General features: G+C 29.6%; 1 protein-coding gene across 2 annotated transcripts in view; it reads right to left on the bottom strand.

Annotated features, from left to right (window-relative positions):
- LOC106478639 overlaps positions 1 to 25,641 on the bottom strand; it is a 58,651-nt gene that overhangs the window by 10,729 nt on the left and 22,281 nt on the right. For both annotated transcript variants that reach the window (XM_013939197.2, XM_013939196.2), the window contains exons 2-5: positions 11,139 to 13,536; positions 10,133 to 10,357; positions 7,272 to 7,404; positions 5,803 to 6,007 (exon numbers count right to left, since the gene is read on the bottom strand). In XM_013939197.2, coding sequence (XP_013794651.1) covers positions 5,803 to 6,007; positions 7,272 to 7,404; positions 10,133 to 10,357; positions 11,139 to 13,345 — 2,770 coding nt within the window. In that variant the 5' untranslated portion in view covers positions 13,346 to 13,536. The remainder of the gene's footprint in view (positions 1 to 5,802; positions 6,008 to 7,271; positions 7,405 to 10,132; positions 10,358 to 11,138; positions 13,537 to 25,641) is intronic.

Genomic DNA, 25,641 nt, shown 5'->3' on the forward strand with positions numbered 1-25,641 from the left:
ACCAAATCCTGGAATTAAGAATTTTTTGTGGGCATTTTTTTGCCAATTCTTTTCTTACGGTATTATCATTATTGTTATATATATTACCTAATTTAGCCTCTTTTAGCCTATAAGTTTCTAATTTTAAATTTTTAGTTACCTTGATAATAATAAACAAAGAATAGATAAAAAAACAAGAAATATATCACTCACCTGTTTAATCCTTTTTTTTTTGCCATCAACTGTCCTTCTATGTTAGCTCTAATATTTTACATGAACATTACTGGTCCACAATTTTGTTTTTTCATTAAGTAAATAATACACGGAAGAACACAATAATTTCATGTTAGCAGCTGAGAAACAGTTCTTACTGTAAGAAATTTTCTTGCTCTCTAATCACGTGACTTGAGCCATTAGAAATTCAACTTTAGCTCTCCTACTATGCTCTTGTGGGAAAAACAATTTTCTCATTAGCTAAATTGTCAATTATCTGTAAGATCACATAGGATGAATCATCCTTTCATCAATCAATTGTATTCTAGGCTTTCTATTGATTATAAATTTAATAGGATTCAGCCTCAGAAAAATGTATTAGCAAATTGTAAATTAGAGCAAGTGAAAGATGGGCATGGCAAGAGGTTCTTGCATTTTCATTGATTGTTCTTTAGTTCCATAAGATTGAAGGATATAAAATATAGATTGAGAAGATCAATGACAAAATAATATAGAATATATTATGTAACATTTCATAGTTTAAAGGGGGTGGACAAAAAAAATCCAGAAGAGGAAACGACTCGGGAACAAATATTCAAATTCTCACACTAGGGTAATTTGAGATTGTTTTTTAATATTTTCTTATAAAATTACGAATTAAAACTTATATAATATTAAAAGTTGAGTTTTTATCTATGGTTTGATGTCAAGTTTGTTTGTGTATCATGGTAATTAAATAGTTTAATTAAATTTTGAATGCAACTCACTAAAACGTCTCGACATGCGCAGTTTGACCAGCCCATGTGCTAAGAGTTCATACCACCTTGGCATCTGTTTACATCCCGCACATCTTATTTGAATCATGGAAGGTGACAACCAACTGACTTCTCAAGTTTTATTTAGATTGTACTCTGTCCTTAAATCCAAAATGACTGGTAAGCGTAGTGAAGTGATTCTAGTGCCAGTAGTAAGCCAAAAAAAGCAAGAAAAGCCATCTCAGTAACAACAAAACTGGAAACCATCAAAAAAGTTTGATGAAGGCCATAGACTCACAGAGATTGCCAAAGCATTCAAGTTCTCACCATCAACCATAGCAACTATCAAGAAAGAAAAAGTTATCCAAAGTGCTAAGACTTTGACACCTGCATCTGCTAAATTACTAACTAGATATCGCCCTAACATAATGGAAGAAATGGAACATCTGTTAGCTCTATGGGTGAATGGCATGAAGCAGTGGAAGGATTCACCATTGACTAATGTGGCTTTGCAGGAATTGGCACTTTCATTGTTTGAAGAACTGCAGAAAAAAAGAACAGACAAAATCAGGACTAGTACAAGTACTAAAGATACTACAACTTTTACTGCAAGCAAAGGCTGGCTTGGCATATTTAAAAAAAAGGCACAATCTACACAGCCTAAAGATGACTGTTGAAGCAGCAAGTGCTGACAAGGAGGCAGCAGCATACCTATCAGTTCTAGAAGGTATTATCGAACAAGGAGGATATATGACCTGTCAAATTTTCAAAGTTGACAAGACTTGTCAAGGGAAGAGAAGTCTGAACCAGGTCACAAAGACAGAGTTTCCCTAATTCTGGGAGGCAATGCAGAGGGTGATTTCAAGTTGAAACCCCTTATGATTCACCATTCTGAAAATCTACAGGCACTTAAGGGGTACGTCAAGACCAATCTGCCAGTTAATTGGAGGTCCAACAAGAAGGCTTGGACAACAAGAACAATTGTTTACCAAATTTTTCTGCCCTGCAGTGGAGAGAGATTTTTCATAGAAACTACCATCAACACTATCAAGTCATGAAGATGATGCTGACTCACCTGTTTCAATGGATCCTCTTCCAAGTCCTCCTGCAGACTACGATGATAACTGTGAAACAGAAGTTCATTCTGCCCCTTCTCCTACCAGCCAGTAACATCATTCAACTCCCTCCACCTACACCATAACCTTATGTGTCAACCACTCCACTTTCTTGTATGTATAGAACTTAATTTGGATTTGATAAATTTATCAATGGTTTATATTCTTCGTTTACCCCAAAAACTATCATTAAAATATGTTCATTGTCAGTTTATTATGTTTCGGCTAATTTTTTTTTTTCATTGAGAATGTAGCTTCAATTATATAATGGTAATCAATGAGAAGATCTACCTCACTTTACAAAAGATTTTTCAGGAACATAACCCTTTTGCAAAGTGAGGTCCACCTGTAGATTAGGGGTAATTATTACCCAACAATTTGATAATCAGATGTTTTATGAGCATTTAAATGATGCAATTGTTTACCAAAGAATAGAAGGTTTAAATAAGTTGAGATGCATAAATTCCATGAGAGAAAAATTAATGAAATTTGAAAAACTTAAGGTAAGATAAACAAAAGAAAAAGATATTATTTTGAGTAATTCAGAAATTGGTTATTTTTATTTACTTCCAAAGATCCATAAACCAAAAAAAAGATTAATGAAATATTGTTAGAAACAAAAAGTGAATACATTTATATTGGAGAAACTCCCAATATTTTTGGAAATCAGATTGTAGGAGGTAATAAAACAAGTCACAGAACATTTAAATGACTTTTTGAATATATCATTAATTTTTTTTATCTCACATTCTAAACCTTATTAGAAACTATTTTGAATTTGTTAAAAAATTAGAACATCAATTTGATTTCTTTACATGTAGTAGCTCCTTATCTAAGTATTAAACATGATTATGGGCATAAAGCTGTGGAATTCTTTTCTGGATACAAGGAACTAATTCATCCCAGAATTAATAAAGGTTTAGATCTAGTCATAAGAAATTCTTTTTTTATAATCATGAGGAACAAATTTTTCACCATATACCTAGTTCAACAATGGGTACAAAAGTTGCTCCAACTTATGCTAATATCGCTAAGGGATTTTTCAAACTACAATTAATTAACATTCTTCCTGATTATTTTAATGTGAATTTTGAAGTTTATGTAAAAACTTTTTGGAGAAGGTTTCTAAACAAATGTTTTGTGATATGGAAGGATACTCAATACACTAATATATTTTTATTTTAAATTCAATAAATAATGAGGTTAAATTTCCCTTTGAAAAAATAGGAAAGCCTTGTCCTTTTTTAGATGCATTAGTAAATTAGTAAGTGTTTCACCAGAAAAGGAGAATGTAACTGACATTTTTACAAATTCACAAACTCACATCAGTATGTAGATTTTTTTAGTAACCATCCTAAACATATAAATTACATGTTCCTGTAAATCCTGTAAGTAGACTATATTGTTTGGTTTATAATGAAGAAACAAGGGTTAATAGATTACTAGAACTAAACACTGTTTTTAGTTCAGTGTTACCATCCTGAAAATGTTATACTATGAGGTTTGGAAATTGCTAAGAATAACTTTAATAAAAGCACTTAGATAGAGAGATTAATAAATCTAGTGAGAATATATCTTTTGTAGGGACTTATTGTCAAAATATACATAATGATATTTCACAATTAAAATCATTTGTAGATAACTGAAAGATGATTCCAAAGATGATAAAATTATGTTATCAAAAAAAACCTAAAACTTTTTTACAGACTGTTAAATAAAACTACACAAAAAAAGATTTTTGTAAGGAAGGTATTTTTAGTCATGAAATAAAGAAATCTACAAAAACAATAAAGAAAAATAATACATATTTTGTTTTTCATTAATAACTTGCTTACCTCTCTCACTACGGGCTCTGTCCCAGAGACTGACCTCATTATGCTTGTTAAGTTTTCAAACTAACTTAATACTTGAAGTATATCTTCACAAAATTTTGCAATTACCAGTAAACTTCATTCTTTTTTTTATTATTAAGTGTTAAGATTTTTGAAGTAATGATTTGCTAGTTTTTTCTTTTTGAATGTTGACTATTCAACATGCAAATTAATTTTGATTTTAAGATTAAAAATTCTTTTATGCATCAGAAAATTGTCAAATTTCACATGCAAAATCTTTATAAACACCTAATAACCTCCAGTAATTATCAAACGTTTTTCTTGGAAAAAACTTCATATTTTATCTGTTATTTTCACTACTGTATCTCTGTATGGGTTTGGTCAATTTGACCAACCTTGTAACCAAAATAAAAAATAAGGAAATAGATATAAATTATGTTTTTTTTTCATTCTAGAATGACTACAAATTATTACAAAAAACCATAAATGTTTAGTTCTAAACAGCCTAAATTTCATAACATTATACATCTATCTATCTATATATATAGATTATTCATTTATTTTTATTGATCTTTCAGCTTTGTCTAACTAACTATACAGAAGTTACTATCACTAGAAGCACATGTAGTCATGTTACCATATCTAGTGGTATAAAACTGGCCTTTACAAAGTTTGTTCTAGTGAACCAGTATTTTGTAAAATAGTCACATTTCAGTAATTATATATTACATATGTATATATACATATTATTCTATTTACAAATAAGTTCTTAAAACATAGAATAGTAAATAGGGAAATACAGAGAACAATGATTTTTTCTTTCTGCTTGCAAACTTTGTACTCGTTTGCCTGCTTGCCATAATTTCCTAACGCTTTTCAAATTTCACACATGGAGGATGTAAAATAAATTTTTTTTAGGTTTTATATATATGCATTGCTAACCAAACTGTATTTGAGCAAAAATATTTTTTTTTTGTCAACATTTTCACTTACCACTTCATTCTGTGATTCAAAACAAAGAAATAATCTTGGGAACTTCCCACCTTCTTTTGACTGAGAAAATCATGAAATCATTTGATTGGTTATTCACATATCACAGACAGAAGTAGGTGTACATCGAAAGAGGTGGGTGGAGCCATTGTGTTTGATTTTCTAACTTTGTGATATCTCAGCAAATAGGAAAGATAGGAAGTTCTTATTTTATATTGTAGCTTGTCAACATCGGTAATTTGAGTTTCTAATTCATAAGAAACTATAGATGTTGTAGTTGGACATCACAAAGATATCATTTGAACCAAAGCTGTATTCAACATACAACCTGACACACAAAAACTGATATTTAGGAATTTTGTTTTAATATTTAGCTTTAAATTAATTAAGTTTTACTAAGAATCACGAAAAGGACAATAAAGTAATTAACTGGTATATTTTTGTATTAAATTAAACACTATTGAAGAGAAATAAACTGCTTTTCTATAAAAACAAGAGAAAGTATAATTAGAATAAAAATGATAATGGAATAGAAAAGACTGTATATTTCAAAAGCTAATTCCTAGTTAGTTGATCTTTTATCACACAAGATTATGTTTTAGTCCCTTACTGCTATCTAACTGAACTAAGCTGTTTGTAACCAAGATTCAATTTGTCTTTAAAAATAGTTTTAAATAATTTACACATTTTTTTTCAATTAATCATGTTAACAAGTGGAAACAATATAAAGTCTTATTTTTTTCAGAATCATCTAAACCAATACACATTGTACAAATATGACTTAATTTCATAGGATTTCTATCTTTATGTTTGATGAAAATAATGCTTAAGCTTTGAAAAACAATAGAGTAGTAATATAATGTTTTTCCCAGTAAGCAATTAAACTTGTTAGATTTGAGAATTATATTTATCACTCACCATTTGAATTTTTGATATTTACATTTCCTGACATGTCAGTTAATACTTGTAACACTTCCACAAAGTCTAATCCTCTACAAGCAGCATAATGAAGTGGAGATTCTCCTTTGGCATCTTTAATTGTGATATCAGCTCCAAGCTCAAGGATTGCTTTTGTGAGAAGAGGAGTGTGCGGCATACCAAGTACAGCACAGTGAAGAAGTGTCTAGAAAGAGAATGTTGATTGTTAAATTAGCTTGATTTATTATTATTCAATTATTGATATAATACATTAAATGAGTCAAATATTTTTGCACTTATATACATCTATTAGGTATGTTTCTGAACAAGTTATTCAAAAATGTTGGATATGGCATACCAATCATTAATTATTATGACATATATCTATTCATAGTAGGTTTAACATGATAAGCCACTGTGAAGATAACTAATATTTCAATTTGAGATATATTATTATTATTTTTGTATTCACCCACAGCCAGTCATTTGTAAGATCCACTGCATAATTTCACGGAAAATTTATTTTCAGCATAGTATACCACAATGCCTTATCTTATAAGTTATAACAAACATTTATAGATATACTGTGAAGTTGCTAAAATAAGTTTTTTGCTTTGAAAAACTACTATAAACTTAGTGAGGAAACTAAAATATTTGTGTAGTTACATAGTTAGTACTAAACTATGGATGATCAATGTCAAACATAATTTTTCATTACTACATCACATATTGCTCAAGTAATAACTGTAGAAGCCACACCTACAAGTGAAAATATTTTATATAGTTATTGTTACAGTATTTTTAAATCACACTTTACACATTTTCTCACTAGTTGAAGCGCATGTTTAAAAAAGGTCTGTAATGATATAAAAAATCACACAGTGAAAGTTTCGATTAGCTTCTTTTACTAATGTACACTTGCATGTAGACAATAAATCAAAAATTAAATTTAAACATTTCCCACTAAAATCTATAAACAGTCATTATTAGACTTAGTTCAACTCCTTCAATTAAGATGTTTTTAACAAAATTTATAACTGGGAAAAAACATCAACGAACAACATATGTCTTATGACTTAATTTTAATGATAAATTATCATGTTTTAACATTTGTTAAGCCCTAAAGAGCTATAGTGTGTGTATATAAATTTTTGTTAGCTTAAGCATTTTATACCTTAACCCTTTCACTGCCACATTTAGTTTTAGATACACAATAAAAAAAGACAAAAACATTTCAATATTTCGTCACTTATCATAAATTTGAAACTGTTAAACTTTGGAAAGTTTTAAGGTGGTACAAAATTCCAGACTCCCATGGCAGAGCACAAGATGGAGAACATATATGTGTACCCATGACAGTGAGAGAGTTAAAAATACAGTATACATATATATAAATATATATATAGTCTTCATAACTAATGAAGATATTTGAGCATCCAGTATATGCCCAATATTAATATAATTATTACCCTTCCATCCTTGTCTTGACTGTTGATTTCCTTGATATAGTTAATTCTCTGATTTTCTCTTACAAGTTTCCAATTTTTCAACAGCACAAAGGTTTGGACAAGGTTGTTTGTTTTGATTGCACGATGTATGAAGCTGGACAAAAGTATTTTGTTATAGCATAAAATATATATATATAAATATACAAGTGTATGTAAATTTTCATACGTGCTTATAGTTCATAAAAACAAACCAAAACTCTAAAGCAAACATACACCATACTACCAAAACAGTTGGTACTCTCCATAATTAGTATAAAAGATATATTATAAATTGAAATATACTTACATCTCTTAAATATTTCCTAAAATAATAATAATAGACTACTTACTAACTGTGTTGTAGTTAAATACTTTTGTTACATGCAGCTAATTATAAAAAACTATATTAAACAAGGTTTAAAATTAAAAAATGATTTCTAAATGTATAAAGTTCTAACATTTTATATAGAGGAACTGAAATAAAGTGAAAGAAATTAAAATTTTTCATTCCTTGTTTTAGATAAAGGTTTTATACTGAAGTCACAAATTATAAGAATAATTAAAACTTTTCATCCACAGGTTAAATTCCAAATAATATTTAAACTACCCTTCAGAATTCAATATATATTCAGATCTAAAAGGTATTATTTACTCCTACATGTTCTTGGATCATGTATAAATGTACAAAGGTGGCTTAGTGTCACTTACATTGGCAAAACAATATGTAAATTACTCTAATATTCCTGCAAACACATAAGAGGATCAAGCAGAATAAGAAAACATCTCAAATCTTTCAGACTACATAATTTTCACACACAGTGAAAGCAGCAACCATTTCACTATTATTATAGTTTTCAAAATCATCTCATTTGGATCAAATAATGAACTCTTAATTAATTAGAAAGTCTATAAATGAACTCCCCACTCTAAATAATAACACAACTTTCCTTCAGTTGTTTGTAATAAATAACTTCAATAATTTGCTGAAGACCATAATATTGTAATATCTGTTGCAATCCTTTTTTTTTTTTAGTTTGTATTTTATTTCCTGTTTATAAAATGTTGGAACATTATAAGCATAGAAATCTCTGTATCTAGCACTTTCCCTTGCTTAATATAATTTACCAAAGATGAAATATGTTAATTCCAAAATTTTCAAGTATTAAAGATTCATTTCCATATTGCAAGTATCAAATGTTTGATGCTGTTGCCATTGCATTTTTATTCATTATTAAACTTTGATTCCTGATAAATTTACTGCTAATTAAAAACTAATTTTAGATGTATAAATAATATCTTGCTTATCTTAACTATACATTTTGTAAAAAAAAAAAATATGGGTTACTTTAACTGAGTGAAACTGTCTGTAGTCTACACTTCTATACTGTTTAAATCTGATATATGTACAACCATGTAAACAATATTTTCAGTCAGTTTTACTGTACTACTTAAAACTAATAGTATAAATTAGTGTTATCTTTTAATTGTCACTTCTTAGATTTTGATATCAAAAATATTCCAGTAATTCAACAGAGGGAAAAACTGATTTTAATTGCATAGTTGTAATAATAAAACAATGACTTTTAAACATATGTATACTGCTATACAAAGGTGTAAAGATTTCACACTATCTGTGTCTATGCAATAAACACAATGCCACTTCTAAGTTCACCAATCGTTTGAAAAAAAAAAATCAGTTTGGGAACAAAAATCTGACATCTTCTCATTTACATGCAGATGACATTGTTTTTAACTTTAAGTGCAAATATTAATTAAAAGCCACTTATTATGATAAATTGTTTATTGAATTATTTGCAAAGCTACTGTGTGTTAGCCATTCTTAATTTTAAAATGACAAACTAGAGGGAAGGCAGCTAATCAGAACCACCCACCACAAACTCTTGGGCTACTATTTTACCAATGAATAGAGGGATTGAATGTCACATTATAAAACCCATATAGCTGAAAAGGTGAGCAGGTTTGGTCATGGACTTCAAACCCAAGATCCACAGATTGAGAGTAGAATACCCTAATCATTAGACAATGCCAGCCATTTTAAATAATAAACATGACTAAAGTTCTTATTTCTAAAAATATTTGAAGAGTAGCATGATACTTAGTTAAATTTAGTTTTCTCCCTATTTTAACAGAAAATTATGTATGGCTTTGCAAAATAAACCATTCTTTCCATCAATGTATAAGATGATTTAATGTGTAAAAACTTTTGATTGTTTAAATTCCATCACTTGTGAACAAATGCTTATATTATAAGAAAGGGATCCACTTACGCATTCAAAGTTAACTGAACACATACCAGCTTTAAATGGGTAAAATTAGATTACTTAAAAGAAAATATACCTGATGATAGCTACATACGCTCCCAAAATGCAGTACATAACTCTTTCAAATAAATCCAACTTTACCCACTTAAACCTGTTAAGTATTTAATATAAACAAAATCTATCTTAGAATGTAATATAAAATTCATGGTATATGTAGTTTTACATTCTTTTGACATTTTGCAAAGAAAACTTTTTCTAAATAGATGTTTTAAAGTATCTTTAGTCATCTCAATACCTTCATTACAAAAACAGGAATTCAAACATTAGTTAAAATATAATTGAGAAAACTTATTTAAAAGTACTTTAAATTTTAGTTAAAAACTAATAGAAAATTGTACAAATTGTTCGAGTATTTTTTTCTAAGACATTATACATATTACCTAAGAACATTTGACTATTTATTCATATGTTAATTTAGTAAACAAAATTATATAAAGGATTTCACTGTTTTTACATTGATTTTTTTAACTTTATATTGGAAAAATCTATTTTCAACTTTACCTTCCATACTCATCCATTTTGAAAATAAATTCATTTTTTTCTGGTTCATTTGCCATCTTTAGATTAACTTTCAAAGAATACTTGTCTATGTCTTTAGAGTTCATAGTCTTTCGTAATTCTTCCAAGGCACTACCTTTATATTTAAACTTGTGGCCAAATCTTTCCTTTCTATTTTTCACTTGTGATGTTACCTTGCAATTTTGAGTTGAAAGAAGCATTTGACAGCTAGTAAATAAAGAAAAAAGCAAGAATTATTTATTTTTCACCAATCTTATTTTACTTATATTGTTGATCCATTAATGTAACAGGAGGGAAGGAAGTACATGGTTGGATATCTATCTTTAGACCATAACTGTGAATTAAAGTATTAAGTTATTACTTTTTTCATGAATATTTACAAGCAATGCTGAAAAATATACTGCATGTTTAAAGTGTGCCCAAAGAAAAACTTTTTTTATAACACAACCTTTTATAACATCTCTTAATGCCTGTAAACATTTACAGCCATGATGTGGCAATCCTCTGAATTTGTGCTATACTTGTATAGCAAGCAATCTTTATGCCATAGCACATCACATGGCATAGTGGTTGAAACTGATGTTTGTTACTGGAATTGAATGAAATACTTTTATTCATAATATTATCAATCAATAACAAAGTTCTTAAAATTTATATCTGTTCTGGTCCAAGGAAGATCAGAATCAGGTAACTAATTACAGTTTCTCTTACATATGATATAATGCATGATAACTTGTACTATAAGGAAGACCACAGAAGACACTGTATCATGAAAAAGCTGAAATCTCAAAAGTCAAATATACAAAGCAATCGGTTATAAAAAGAATATGAAATATAATGTTACTTTTCAAGCTATATTTTCAGAAAAAAATACCAATAAAGTTATGAGAAATAAATTCTTTGAAAATAGAGACATGTTATTGTTCCTCTCAATATCTACCTAAGAAAATGCAAAAATAACAAAAATAAAAAGGTTGACATACTGTACCTGTCTGAAGATTCACTGACGACTTGGTTTTTATCAGGTTTAGGAAGTATTCGCCTGGTTCTAGGTAAAACTTTGTTTGATATAATCCAAGTTACAGTGGATAGGCTTCCATTCACACAATTTTGCTGTGATAAAATCTGAGGCACTCTTTTACAGTTATCTCTAATAGCAGCTGGAATAGAATTGTGACTTTGAAAATTGTGCTTGCTATCATTTCCTATGCATGATGATACAGTTGTGTTGAAATTTTCAGAAACTGAATTCTTCTGTAACTCACAGTTTGTTTTTGTAGCATTAAAATTTTGTGCTGGATTATTAAATTCTGTTGAATCTACAATCTGTGCATTATCAGGATTTTGGGACGAACTATTAGTTGTAATTGAACCTGGAATTTGTGTGGTGCAAGAGCTTTGTAGTGCATTACTGGTTGTAGCTAAATCAATAGTTTCTATAAACTCAGTTACAAAATTCTGGTTAGACAAAGTATTGTCTCTGACAATAAGCTGCTGCTCTTGAAGAGAAGAAAAGCCCTTTTGTACACTGCTAGTATTTTGAAAACCACAACTCTTACTGCAATCTACAATACTGAAATTTTGGAGGGATAGGTCTTGGTTACTTAAAGAAACTTTGACATCATCGGAATAGTTCTGCATTTTATTCACATTTGCTTTTTGTTGAGTACGGGTATTTTCAGAATAAGGTGAACAATCTACTGATACATTGGTTACTGGGACTTGGACAACAGTATTTTTATTATCTAATAAAGATGTATTTGGAATTTGAAGAATATAGTTACAGTAATTTGATGAAGAATCGCAATGAATGCTTTGATTCTGAAATGTGCTGGGAAGGTTAAAAGATGCATCAGGTATAATGTTGGATTTTTGGAATATATCACTTTGATTAACTGACAGAGAGTCATGAATATCAGTGGGGTTTTGGATGGGGAAACTGTCAAGATCTGAAAAGGAATTTTGTTCAAAGCTAGAGCAGTGAGCATTTGAAGTTGAATAAAGTATGGACTGAGATGTCACAGAACCCATGGAGTTTTGAGGGTTACATGTAGAATTAAAACTGTCTGATTGTTGACATTTGAAATCAGTGGAATAGTTCTTTAATGCATGTTCTTGTGATTCAATAAAGTTTTTAAAAGAATTATAATCATCTGAATGGCTAGAGGTCTCATTTGGTTGTTGCAAATTGTCTTTGTCCTGAATGAACTTCTGAAACAAAATATGTTCATCCCAACCTTTACATGACTTAGAAATACTTGGATCAGATTTATTTATTACATTATTACAGTGCTGGTTTTCTTCACACTCCATAACAAATTCCCAAATATTTTCTGGAACAGGAGAACTACTATCTAACAAATCAATGCAGCTTTCATCACCACACAACTCACTAGCACAGGATACATCTGAAAAAGGGCTCTGTAATTCTTCAGAAAAGGGGGATGTTAAATTGTTGGAATAAAAACTTCCAGGACTAGTGGAAGAATCAGGAGAATGTACACTGTAGGTAGCCCCTATGGATAGATGTTGGCTTTCAGGTTCCAACCTTTGACTAATGACAATACCTCCAGACATAAAGGGTTTTGTTGTAATTGACAAAACTTCTGAGAAATTCTTATTATTCAATACTTTCTGGATATTGGATTTAACATTTGTTGATACGAGTTTCTTGGAGGAGGGATATGCAGTTCTTTTGTCATCATTAATGTTAACTGGTCCTCGCACTACAATTTTTTCTTCTGAATGATGTTCAACTTCTTCAGAAAGGAAATCTGACCTAGATGTGTTTTTTGATTCTTGTTGATCTTTACTTCCTTTATTATCTGTTTCATTTAGTGAAATAGAATCTATTCTCTCTGTAATCTTTTCTATGTCACAGTTACTAGATGTTTGTAACTTTTTACATGCATCTATACATGTTTCAGTAAACTTTTCAACATAGTCCTTTTCACACAGACTTATCACACTAGTATTTGTCATCTTACAATCACTGTTGGAAACACTGTTTTTAAAAGGATTATGTATCCCACTGTTATTTGTCATCTTATTGTCATCATAGGACATTTTGTTTTCACAAATATTTTCTATTCCAATGAAATTTGTCATATTGAAATTCTTGAAGATTTTGTTTTCACAAGGATTATCTATTCCACCAATACTTGTCATCTTGTAACTGTTAGAGATTGTTTTCATGAGGACTACCTGCTCTAGTAATAAACTGTCCTATTGTACTCATTGCAGATTTTGTTTTCACAGGAATTTGACACTGATATTTTACATTTTGACTGCCTTTCTCAGATTCAATTTTTCATCAGAAAGGTTGGCCAAGTAATTTGGTGAAGATATACATGTGAGTTGTAGTTTTAAATTTCCATTATTTTTTTCTGCAAAATAAAAATAAACAAAAAAAATGAATGTTTGGTATATTAACACTTTTTAACTCAATGAAAAATCAAACTATTTTCAGGTTATTCAAACATTCTAGTTCCAATACAATTAGAAATAAAGCTCAAAATCATAAACAATATGACATCTTTTTTTTTTGCTTCACTATCAGCATGCACAATTTTATCCAGTTTTTAAGGTACATATATAATTTTCTGAGAGGTATGTGATTCAATGTGCAGGTAGGTACCAAGAATATGACAATATTTGCCAACAAATTTCAAGAGTGTCACTTAAATCATATAATTAATACTTACCATACATACATATTTTAAGAAAATGTGGAAATGCATAAAAGTTATTTTCCTACTGTCTTAAAATATAATATCAAGTACTCCACATATATCATTTTCCACTTCTCATTACTTTCTCTCAGATGTCTTCTACGTCAAAAGTTCAATCATTACTATGAGTAGACTTCAGTTAATGGAAAATTTTGCTAAGATTTCCCACAATTACAAATTATATGATTCATAAATGTATATAAGAACCACACACACACACATATATATATATATAAAATTAGAGACATACATAAATAAAACTAAAACTCATCATAACAGCTGTGGTAACAGTGATACACCAAGCAGCTTTTGCTAAGCCTAGCTTTAAGTCACTGAAGAACTAGATTTTATTCATAACTAGATACAAATCCATTGAATCTTAACAGTATATTCACCACAAATTAACTTAAGAGGAATCATTCAATTTTTCTTACATTCCTCAGGTATGAGGAAACTATGTATACTACCATACATATTCTATTGATAAAAAGAGATGGTTAGGATTATCCTGTAGCCCAATTATTCAAGGAAACAACTAAGTACACTGATGTTTCATAGGATATCATTCATGTTCATAACTGATTTGATTATTCTTCATATATCCAAATATAAATACTCAAAATTCACAGTATACTCATGGTTTTGCTTTTACAAAAAGATTAATATATAATTACCAACATATATATATTTATTTATTACTCATAGGAACTTCTGTCTTTACGGCAAATTGCAATATAATGTCACACATCAAAAATTACTACATGTAAATACACCATAACCAATCTGATAAAATATCCATAATATGGCAGAATAACAAGCAAAGATTTAAATTCTTTCTAATAGAGCCTTACGTCCACAATACAGCAGCAGATTGCCTTATAACAGTATTTTGCAGTTAAAAAATTATCTACACAATTGAAATTGAATATTTTTAAATTTTCATTTCAAAGAACACTACAGAGTAGCTCTCCTTAATTTAAAACAAAAAACAGTTTTAGATAAGATCAAGAAAAATTTCCTGTCTCAACCTTTAATGTTTTTCATTTTTGGAGTATGTGCATCTATGCTGTGCACTAGAAAAATATTAAACACATAGGAGTGATAATAACACACATTGGAGTGCTGTAATTAGCATTTAAAAAAAGGAAATCACATCTAATACAATTATGGTTATGTATGTGTAACATATTTTCCTTTGGAAATACAACCTTTCAAATTCCCATTGTTTGTATAACCAAATCCTTTATAAAAATGTATTTCTCTGATCATCTTGTAGTAAATTAAAAATTTGACTTAATTACATTATCATTTGGGACCTCAGTCTATTTTATGTGAATATTACAACTAAGTTTCAAACTTATTTTTAAACATATTCAATTTAAGTTGAAATATTGTTCAGTGTTTTAGGATCTAGTTGTTTTACTGTTTATTGATAAAACTGTATAACACTTGAATCCATCAAAATACCAACTCCAAAGAGTTCATTGATTACTCTCATAAAAGTATGGCCAATTAGAAAGGAGGCCATGAGGGCTATTTCGACTAGGCCTCAAATTTAGACATAATATACTTATTCATTTGTTAAGTTTAACAACTTGTTTTTATGCACATAAAAAAGCTAGAAGAGTATATATTAAATGTTAAATAATGTTAATAAATATTTCTTGAATAAAAAATATTCAAATTATGTTTCATTTTTCTTTTAGTTTAATGATTGTCTTATCTCATTTTCATGTGTCATAATTTATTATTCTTATTATAACCAGGGGCCTCAACAGACAGAAGTGGCCCAGGCCTCTCAGAACCTCTGAGAGGGCCTGCATACAAGATTTGGATAATTAGAGTAATTGAAAATAGTAACACTTGAAAACACTATTTTCAAACAGTTGATTATGTTTTTTAGTTGTGACACTAATCAATTAAGCTGAACAATCTTAATTTAATAAAAAATATTGAGAAATCATAAAAGTAATATTTTGATTACTTGTATAGTAAAAACAGTAATAATCAGAAACCCTAACTTAGACTGGTTAAACTATTTTGTGATATTATTTAATGATTAAAAAATTATTTTATGTAATACTAATTACCAGGATTACTGCAATTATCAGATATTATAGTATAAACAATACTGGATTCCGAAGATACAACACTACTTTCTGTGTTACTTTTTAAATACTACAGGGTTTGATACAAATTGCAACAATAATGAAAATGTTACACTCTACATTTCCCTCTACATCATACGATTTAATTTTGAATCTCATGAGATTTAAATTGCTTTGCTGTTAAAATGTAATTTTGTTTAGCATTTTTTAGAAAAGGATTATAGTTTGTCATTACGTATAAGCCTTACATGAAAGCCATCATCCTGCAGCATATCTAAGATGAGACCTCAGAAAGGAGCCACTGAGCAAGCACCATGGATGATCCCAACACAGAAAGCATGACTGAAGCAGAACTTTCAAATTCTGATGCTGAAGAGGATAAAGTAGTAGTACTTGCACCTTCATTAAAAAGTTGGCATAATCAAGTTAGGGATTATTTTGGTTTTAAGAATCAACTGAAGAGAGTATCCCAATTTATGTTAGTTGTAAAAAATAAGTTACAGCAAAAACAGGGAAAACGTCTAACTGTTCACTCATTTTAGAGACCACCACCCAGAAAGTTACATTGTCCAAAATTTTATATGATTGTAAATGTTCACTTATAGGATTGTCCATACTTACAAAGTAGTTTTACTTTGGGCAACAGAAACAATTGAATTAGCAGCAAAATGCATTTAACTATTCAAAAACAAACTAGTTTCCATATAGAGTAAACTTTTTAAAGTATAGTTTTTGTTCAGAAATAGATCATTCTTTTAATGTGTAAATTTTTGCTAATTATACTTTAATACATTACTGGACTTATATCTCAAAAAAGTTATTTCATCTAATGATATTAATCCTTCTCTTTGTAATTTATAAGGACAGCCAATATAAAGTTGTATATTCAAGTGATTTTTATGCATATATAGCAAATTGAGGAAGAATACATACATAGATTTAGGATTGCAGAGAGTGATGTTCAGCAACAGTGTAACAGCCATCTTACCATTTCTGAAAGTTTAGAAATAACTATGAATTTATTTCCAAGTAGGCAAAGCAGTGGCTCACATAACTGCAATGAACATAATTCCCATTTATACAATGGAGAAGTCTGGTTTCAAAAATTCTTTGAAAAAAAATAAATTCCCAATATGTCTTACAAGGTCATTCCCACTTTATTGAGACAAAACTTTATCTTTATGAGTCATTGAGAAAAATTAAAAGAATGGTTGTCTCATAGTGCTTATTTGGCTACAACTTCAGGACATTCGACAAGTGAAAATAGTGATGGAAAATTTTACACAAGTTTAACTGTTCATACCATTGATGAAGACTGACATTCACTGTGACCATTTTGAAACAATGCTTTTTCCCCGAGAAAAAATATATTAAGATTTTGAAGGTCTCGTGAAGAAGTGGTTCTTTGACAAAAACAAGCTTGTAGCTATCACTACTGATAACAGAATAAGTTATGTCAGAACCTTCAACATAATTCTGAATAATCCAAGACTGAGTTATTTTGATCATAACTTAAGTCTTGCTATGAATAATGTCCTTACAAACATGGAAGTGAGAGATGCTATAAATACCTGTTAAAACTTGATCTCTCATTCACGAGGAGTTGGAGAAAGAAGGAGCTTTTTAAGAATCAAAATGGGCATAATGTTCCACAGCATCAGTTAATTGAAGATGTTCCAATCCAATGGGGCTCCATCTGTGATGTGTGTCAAATTGTTTAGAGAGCAGGAACCTTTTTTGTGCAGTACTAACAATGAATTGCACAACATGGAAATCAATGCCAAATAAACACATATTAAATATCTTGGAAGATACTGCCAAGATTCTGGGGTCAGTTCACAACTTTCACCTACCCTGTCCAGAGAGTCTCGTGTCACAGTTTCAGTAATCAAACCAATTCTAAATATCACTGAAAACATATTTTCAACAAATGAAGATCAGCCTAATGGTGTCAAAGGTAAACTTCCATCAAAGAAAACCTACTTTCAAGATATAGAAATGCTAATGATCAGTTCATCAGTGCTGCATCTTTTTAGACCTCAGGCTTAAAACAATTTTCTGCAAGACTGACCACAGTAGAGGGCATAATTGCCAACGAAGGCACAGAATTAGTCAGGAATATGAATCCTCCCACCCTCAGAGATAAACCAATAGCAGGTGACTCAAAAACAAAACCCAAATAAAAGGAACTTCAGGCACTACTAAGAAAACATTCCAAAGATTCAAACACCACCACTAATGCTTCCAATGCCCACATATCAGATCTTCATCAGACAATAAAAAATGTACATAGTCATCTACAAATCATTGTCTTCTGAGGAAATTCTTGGAAGGTATAGAAATAATTAAATAAAATTACATTCACTCGATGAAAAGCTATCAGGAAGATTACATTCCCTCATGTAAAGATACATTTCCTCATAAATTGTTCTTTTTATTTAATCGATGCAGTATGTTCACTTTCACTGGTCATATCTAAAGGAATACAGATGGACCATGCATTCCCGATATGGAAAGCCAACTAAAAAGATGAAATTCCTGAAGCAAACTTAAATTCCTCAGGAATGCAGGAATGTAATGTTGTGACCCCCAATTAGTGGGAACAATCATATAATAGAAACAGACTAAACTAAAATCATACTTGCTCTTCCACAAGCAACAGCATATTGCTTAGATGCTTAAGAGACTGATCAACAAGAACACCAAAATTCTTTTTTACCATTACATTGCTAAATATTATTCCTATCAAAATTTTACTCATAATTTAAATTGTCATATCCTACATGCATTTTCTTGCATTTATTATAACAACAATATCTGCCATTTTTTCACACAAGTCACAAAATGATCCAAATTATTTTGTAAAGAAGTACCATCCTCTCCACAGCCATCAACAATGAAGACTTTAATATCATTAGCATCTTTAAACAATTTATTGATTTCCTTCATCTATATCACTGACATAAATCAAAAACAGCAAAAATCATAACAATCCCTACCGTATATTCCAGCAAAGACTAGCACTGATAAAAAGCTGGTTTTGCCGGTCAGCGGGCTAGAAAACTATTTTTCGAGCTAGTCACATGCTTAATCTTGTTATACAGAATATAAAATATATACTATGATTTAATGTTATTTTTTCAGCCAATTAAATTGAATTGATATGAATTTTTTAAATATATCATTTTTTCTGAAAAGGATGAAACTGAATAAGCTTTGAAACAATTTATTACAAACTTTCAAAATACATATAAAATTATCAAACACATCAACAATGACTACAACTATGATTACAAATATTTAGGTTATCAATAGTGTTAACAAGGGTTGCATATGTATATACAAATTAATTTGTATCCATAACATTATCATTCATATAATTTCTATCAAAATTCATCAGAATAAATCTTTCTAAAGTAAAATCAAACTATTTTATTTACAAGACAGAAAACTGCTTCTACATCTTGCTGTCCCAAACACAATTTTATTTGAATCCCATTATGTGTACTTATTTTCATGAGCATTCAAAACTTTGACATAAGGCAAAATGAACATTATATTGAGTTATATGATGTTAATTATCTCAGGCTTACAAAATACTTATTAAATTTTGGAAATAAATGTTTTGTAACTCAAAACGTAAATGTAACACAAGACTATGTACTCTTTCTGACTATGGTCTCCACAAGAAAGCTTTGTGTATAAAATGTAAATAATCCAAGGCTTGCTTTTAGGGTGGTGGTGAAGGTTCATTAGTGTTTGCTTATATACAGTATTCTGATGATAATATTCATAAAGTGGTGCCAGTTGAATACATCAAAAACTTTACCCCCTAAAGATAAAAAGGGATTTTTGTTCTCAAACATTTTATTGGGTGTTATGGCATGAAGATGGATGTGAACCGATCTATTTCAAAGAGCAAATTCTCCTTAAGAGAGGTAAGTTGGGGATAAGTTTTCTACTTATTATTTAACTTGTATAAAAGCCAGTATGTGTCATATCACATCATGCTTCATTTCTCGAAATAGGAGTCATCATAAAAGACAAAATACATTTATCCAGATAGAATAGTTTTATTACTGTCTGCCCATTATAATTTTAGTGACAGGGATGCAAAAGGGCCAGTGAAACCTTGAAAGTAACGAGTGTTGGTATAACAAGCCTAAAGACAGTGTGGGATCACCTAGCCTAGAGCCAAGTGCATAAAATTTATCATGAAAGTAAAAACATTGATTCAATTTTAAACTTACATCATTTCTAAATTAAGCTATTTTCTGTTATATCACCAGCATTTTTAATAAAAACAAACCTCTCTAATCAATGGAGACTCTAAATTAAGAAACCAACAAATATTTTTCTAGTTTTGTTATCTGTACATTTCATTTTGTACTTTCCATACACAGAACAACAATATTAGCTTATACTTTTGTTGCTAAGGAACATGACATAAAAGCCATTGTTGGAAAGTAGTGTTACCAAAATGCACTGGCTTTTCTATGTATTAGAAGTTGTATTCTATCTGATTTTTACCAATAATTATTCAATGAATACTCCACAAATTCATTTCATAAATGATCTTCATTTTCATTAGCTCACAAAGGAATTTACCGAAGTCTGACTGCCTCCACTACACTTTTTTTTTTTTTATTCTCTTTTGTTGGTCAAGTTTGATTTTGCAAAATTTATTTACTTCAGTTAGCTATGAAATGTGAGGTTACGATATATTACGAGGTGGGGGTAGTAGTACTTACCCCATCATTGTTGCTGGGCTATATGCCAGATTTTAAGACTTCACACTATTAATGGTATTTGGCTACACTTGAAGCTTTACAATTTAATTTATTGTGGCATGCTTTAATGTTTGTAAAACTGAAATCTATTGTTGCTACAATAGGTTTTTTTTAGATGACATGATCTAATTTCTTTGATAGGTATCTGAAAAAAAGTAACAATTAGTCTATTTTTAATTTTTATTTTGTTACTTGACATATGGCAAGTAAAATTTAACAAAATTATGTTAGGTTGATTTTTGGTTCTTTTTCGATTTTAAACATTTTAATGGGGTAACAACATTATTAGGAAATACTATTCAAGAGAACTGAATATATAACAATTATATAACATTATCCAGTTTCCTTCTTGCTATATGTTTTACTAGTGTTATATATAAAACCATGATATAATTTTATGAATGAATATTTCTAACACAGAATAGTAAAATGGCAAAAATGTATGAAGGTGCCATCATGCATATATTACATATGAAATTGGAATGTGTAATTTACAATCTTTTAAATACAAAATATACATATAATGTGTACATAATACACATCCTCAACTGTTTTTGCCAGTAACTGTAGGTTATAAAATTTACAAATAATTATTAAACATCAATTTAAAATACCATACTCACATTTAAATTATTTGATAACCATGGTATTGTATTTTTCCCATTTTCCTGAGGTTTTGTAATTTTTATTGCTTTTAGCACCAAGAAAAGAGTAATATATACAAGCATTCATTTATGTATAAGTACACTTGTCAAATATTAGCTTTCTTAACACTAGATCTACATTGAAAGTGATGTTTGGATTGAAAAAAGAAGGTGAAGTAACATTCAAGAACATGAAAAGGATTCTCTGTTCATTAAGGATTAGGCTGTAGAAATGTGGAGGTCATAGATGATCAGAGAAAGAAACCTTGAAGAAAGGACTTATCCCACTACTGGCAGTTTATGGAAAGCTTTAATCCCTAAAAAAAGTATGTAACACTAAAAAGTATTGCTTCTTCCTTAACTCTTCCACCCTGGGTACTCCTTTAAACACTTTTCTGAGCAAATTGCTGAGTTACATTCAAAATTTAATTAAACACCTTTATTAACAATGTGTGTGTGTGTGAATGAAATTAACATTATAATGTATGTTATGATTTGATGTTATGTTATACAAGTTTTAATTCCTTTAGTTCAAAAGAAACCTTTAAAAGTTTTTTAAAACTTCCAGTTTTGTTTTCAGGTGACCCTCGAGTTATGAAAAATCTCAACTTTTGTACTCTCAATCTTTCTATGCTTTTGCTTGAGCTTTATAACATATATGTGGTTGCTATACATACATATATACAGTCATTAGAAAGAGCTCATTTTAAACTATAATCCAACAAGTTATTTTGAAATTGGTGCACAGTTATCAACTGGTAAATGTAACTACCTGTATCAATGTTGGCTGCTTTACCCACAATAGCATTTTAAGTTTTTTTCTAAGCTAAATATGTTATAGTTAGAGAGACAGTTAAATTGTATTTAGATCTTACTTTTATATCTTAGTTAATTATGTATCATTTATGTTTTAAAATGCATAATTGAAAGGTTTAAACATTTTTAAAAATATACATCATACTTTGCATCAGTTCTCAAGGCTTAAGATCTTGTGCAAGGGTAAGATAATTTTGCCCAAGGCTTGTGCATCTCTGAAGATACTGTAATTATGCACGAGGGCCACTTGACTTTGGTCATGATGATTAATAAAAGATAAAGAACAGGAAAGGAAAATAAAATATTAAAAGTTAACTATGAAAATGAAAAGACCTGAAATTATGAATATAAACAAAAGATATTTTAAGATATTCTATAAAAGATTAAAATATATGTACATTTTGTCTATTTCTTAATCTTAAACATTTCATTGCATTATATGTTGATGAAAATATGTACAGTTAATGATGGTAGAGGAAATGAAAAATAAAATATAAACATTTACCTTAAAAAAAAAAATTTTGATATTAATTTAAGAGGTTCTAGAAGTTATGCAAATAAAATTCAAAACTGGAAGATGAAGAAAAGCATTTTTATGCTTTAAATGAAAATCACCTGGCACACAAGAGTTTGAGTGCAAATAACTACAATATACAAGTAACATATTCTTAGTAGAAATACCAAATGAAAATAATGTCATTCCCCAGACATGATCATGTATTTACCATGACCATGCTGAAACTGCAGAATAGTATGCTATGTTTAGTTTATATATACATATACACATATATATATATATACATACATGTACATTACTTCCCATCTGGTGTACCCAACTGACAAAGAGAATCAAAGATATTTTGATATGTAACCTTCTTTGAATATATCTTGGAGTACCAATACGTACAACACCTGTCATGTATTAATACATATGTATCCAGTTTTTTTATTGAGCATTACATATGATATACATTCCTATGGGTGTAACATTCTGTCCTGGACCTTATCGATATCTAAACAGTATCTGAATTCTTGAGAATTATAAGAGATGATATCAGGTGCATCACTGGCTTTGTTAGATAGATAGTAAAGAACGATAGAATAATGTTTGATAGATATTTTACACAATAACTTGTTTCATTATTTCTTTCAACTTTCAAGATGATTAACACTACTTACCTTGTATTATAAATCAATTTTGTAGTTACCACCTCATAATTTTCACTCTGTACCTTTTCACCCTGTACTCTGATGTGTAGGTTTAGTCTAAATTTAACATGACATTCATAGCTTATACACTTGTTAAAATCACAAGGTCATGCTATGTTGAGTTGTACGTATGGATAAATAGAGCCAAATATTATGTCCCAGTTAATCAATGCTGCTGCTTAATAGGACTGCAATGGCTGTGTTTACATTCTTTCCCATCAGCAAATTTCAATTGTTAGCCATAAATAAACATATGGTATTACATTATTGAAAATGCTCTACTTATATTTTTTTTATACAATTTAAGGTTTCTTACAACATATATTATTGTTTAAATTGTTAATGTAGATGATGAAGGAATATTGCACCTTAGAACATTAACAAGGTGTCAAAATTTTGTGAGTAAAATATTATAAGAGAAACACTCTCATAACCAGAATTTTTGCCAATTCAATACTGCCTAGATCCAGCAGATGCAAGATAATAAAGCTTTTACTGTAAAAACTTTCCCTCACATATTACATATATTTCAATAGTTACTATAGATAATACTATACCTAGAAGTTTAGGAAGGTTGTTTAGTTATATTTGAATTTAAAAGTGCCAGGAACAATACATATTGAACAGAATAAAATTGCTTACACTGTTCCACAAGAAGCCATGCACATATATACATATATACATATATACATCACACATGGCACACATCTTACAACAAAATATGATAAACAATAATGTAAAAGTGGCAAAATGTATGAACTGCAGCTTTTAAAAAATAATGTTTATAACCAATGTCAACCTCAAATTTTCACATGAGAGTAGACCAAAAACACATAAATAATGCACAATATCATTGTTTTTTACCTATTTTGACCGTTTTCTTAATGTAATTATCATTTACTATACTCTAATTGGCCCTATAGTTTTGCTGCTTTTTCTTTTAAATGAACCCCTACACATCATTTGCTCATGGGCCATTTGGTGGAGAAATAGGAGGAGTTTTATTCACTGTAATTTATTTGTGAGGTATAAAGACTGGTGCACTGAGCATTAAATTGTTTTTGCAATGCTTAGGGGGCAGAAAGAAGATTGAGATAGCTTTGTGTGAACAGAAGTAAGACCACATCAGAATATAAACATTCATCATCTGTTGTGAATGTGGAAAGTTAAGGGTCGTGCACATTGCCAAAAAGATAACCCAGAAACAGTCCATACTTATCAGACAGATCCACAAATAGTTGTTGTACTAATGGCTCTACCATATTCACTGATGATGACGCCTTAGTTATGCAGCTGGGCATTAACTGTGACTCACCCTTAGAAACCACTTATTATGCCAGTAGATATAACTTTGTCTTACTAGGGTATGATATTTTTTCAGCATATTTTCTTCAAAATAATACATGGTTTATATTTTCCATTGTTTGTAATATAATTGCAGTAATCCACAAATTAATTTTGAATGTTTTATTTACTATATTTACATGTGTTACAGAGACATTTGATGATGTATGTTATCATTGTGGTGACAACCAAGTGATACTATATGAAGACAACCTGCAGCTTAAAGAGAAGTGGGGCATTGTCTGTTTGGAAAGAAATTTAGCACCAAATTAGTCTTCAAAGTGGCATTAATGAAGAGCTGCAAAGGCAAATTCAGCAAGAAAAAAATTAATGGAGAGATGTACTGCAATGGTTGCTGGATTGTACACAATATTTAGCTTCTCAGAATATTGCATTTTGTGGTCATACTCAGGACATAACCTCAAACGAAAACCCTGGAAATTTCCTATCACTTTTGCAGTTATTAGCAAAGCATGATCCAGTAATGAAAGAGCATTTAGAGCGTGTTAAAAACAACAAATGTCAACATTTTATCTTTCTTCTAAAATCCAAAATGAGTTTATAAATTTCATGGCTTCACATGTGTGAAATTATTGTTTGTCAGCAATTCGTAGAAACAAATACTATGGTATTCTGTTTGATTCCACACCTAATTTAGCTCATCGCGAACAATTGGCCCAAGTGATTTGGTTTGTTAACATGGTCTTTAAGACAAGAAAACTAGAAGTCAAAGTGTCATTTATTGACTTTATACAGATAAAGGAATAAGACGCTGCCAATATAAAGAAAACTAAGCACAAAATTAGAAGCACATGGAATTTTATTGAGTGATTGTTGTTAACAATGTTA

This window comes from Limulus polyphemus, unplaced genomic scaffold (genome assembly GCF_000517525.1).
Source record: "Limulus polyphemus unplaced genomic scaffold, Limulus_polyphemus-2.1.2 Scaffold236, whole genome shotgun sequence".
NCBI classification, from domain to species: Eukaryota; Metazoa; Arthropoda; class Merostomata; order Xiphosura; family Limulidae; genus Limulus; species Limulus polyphemus.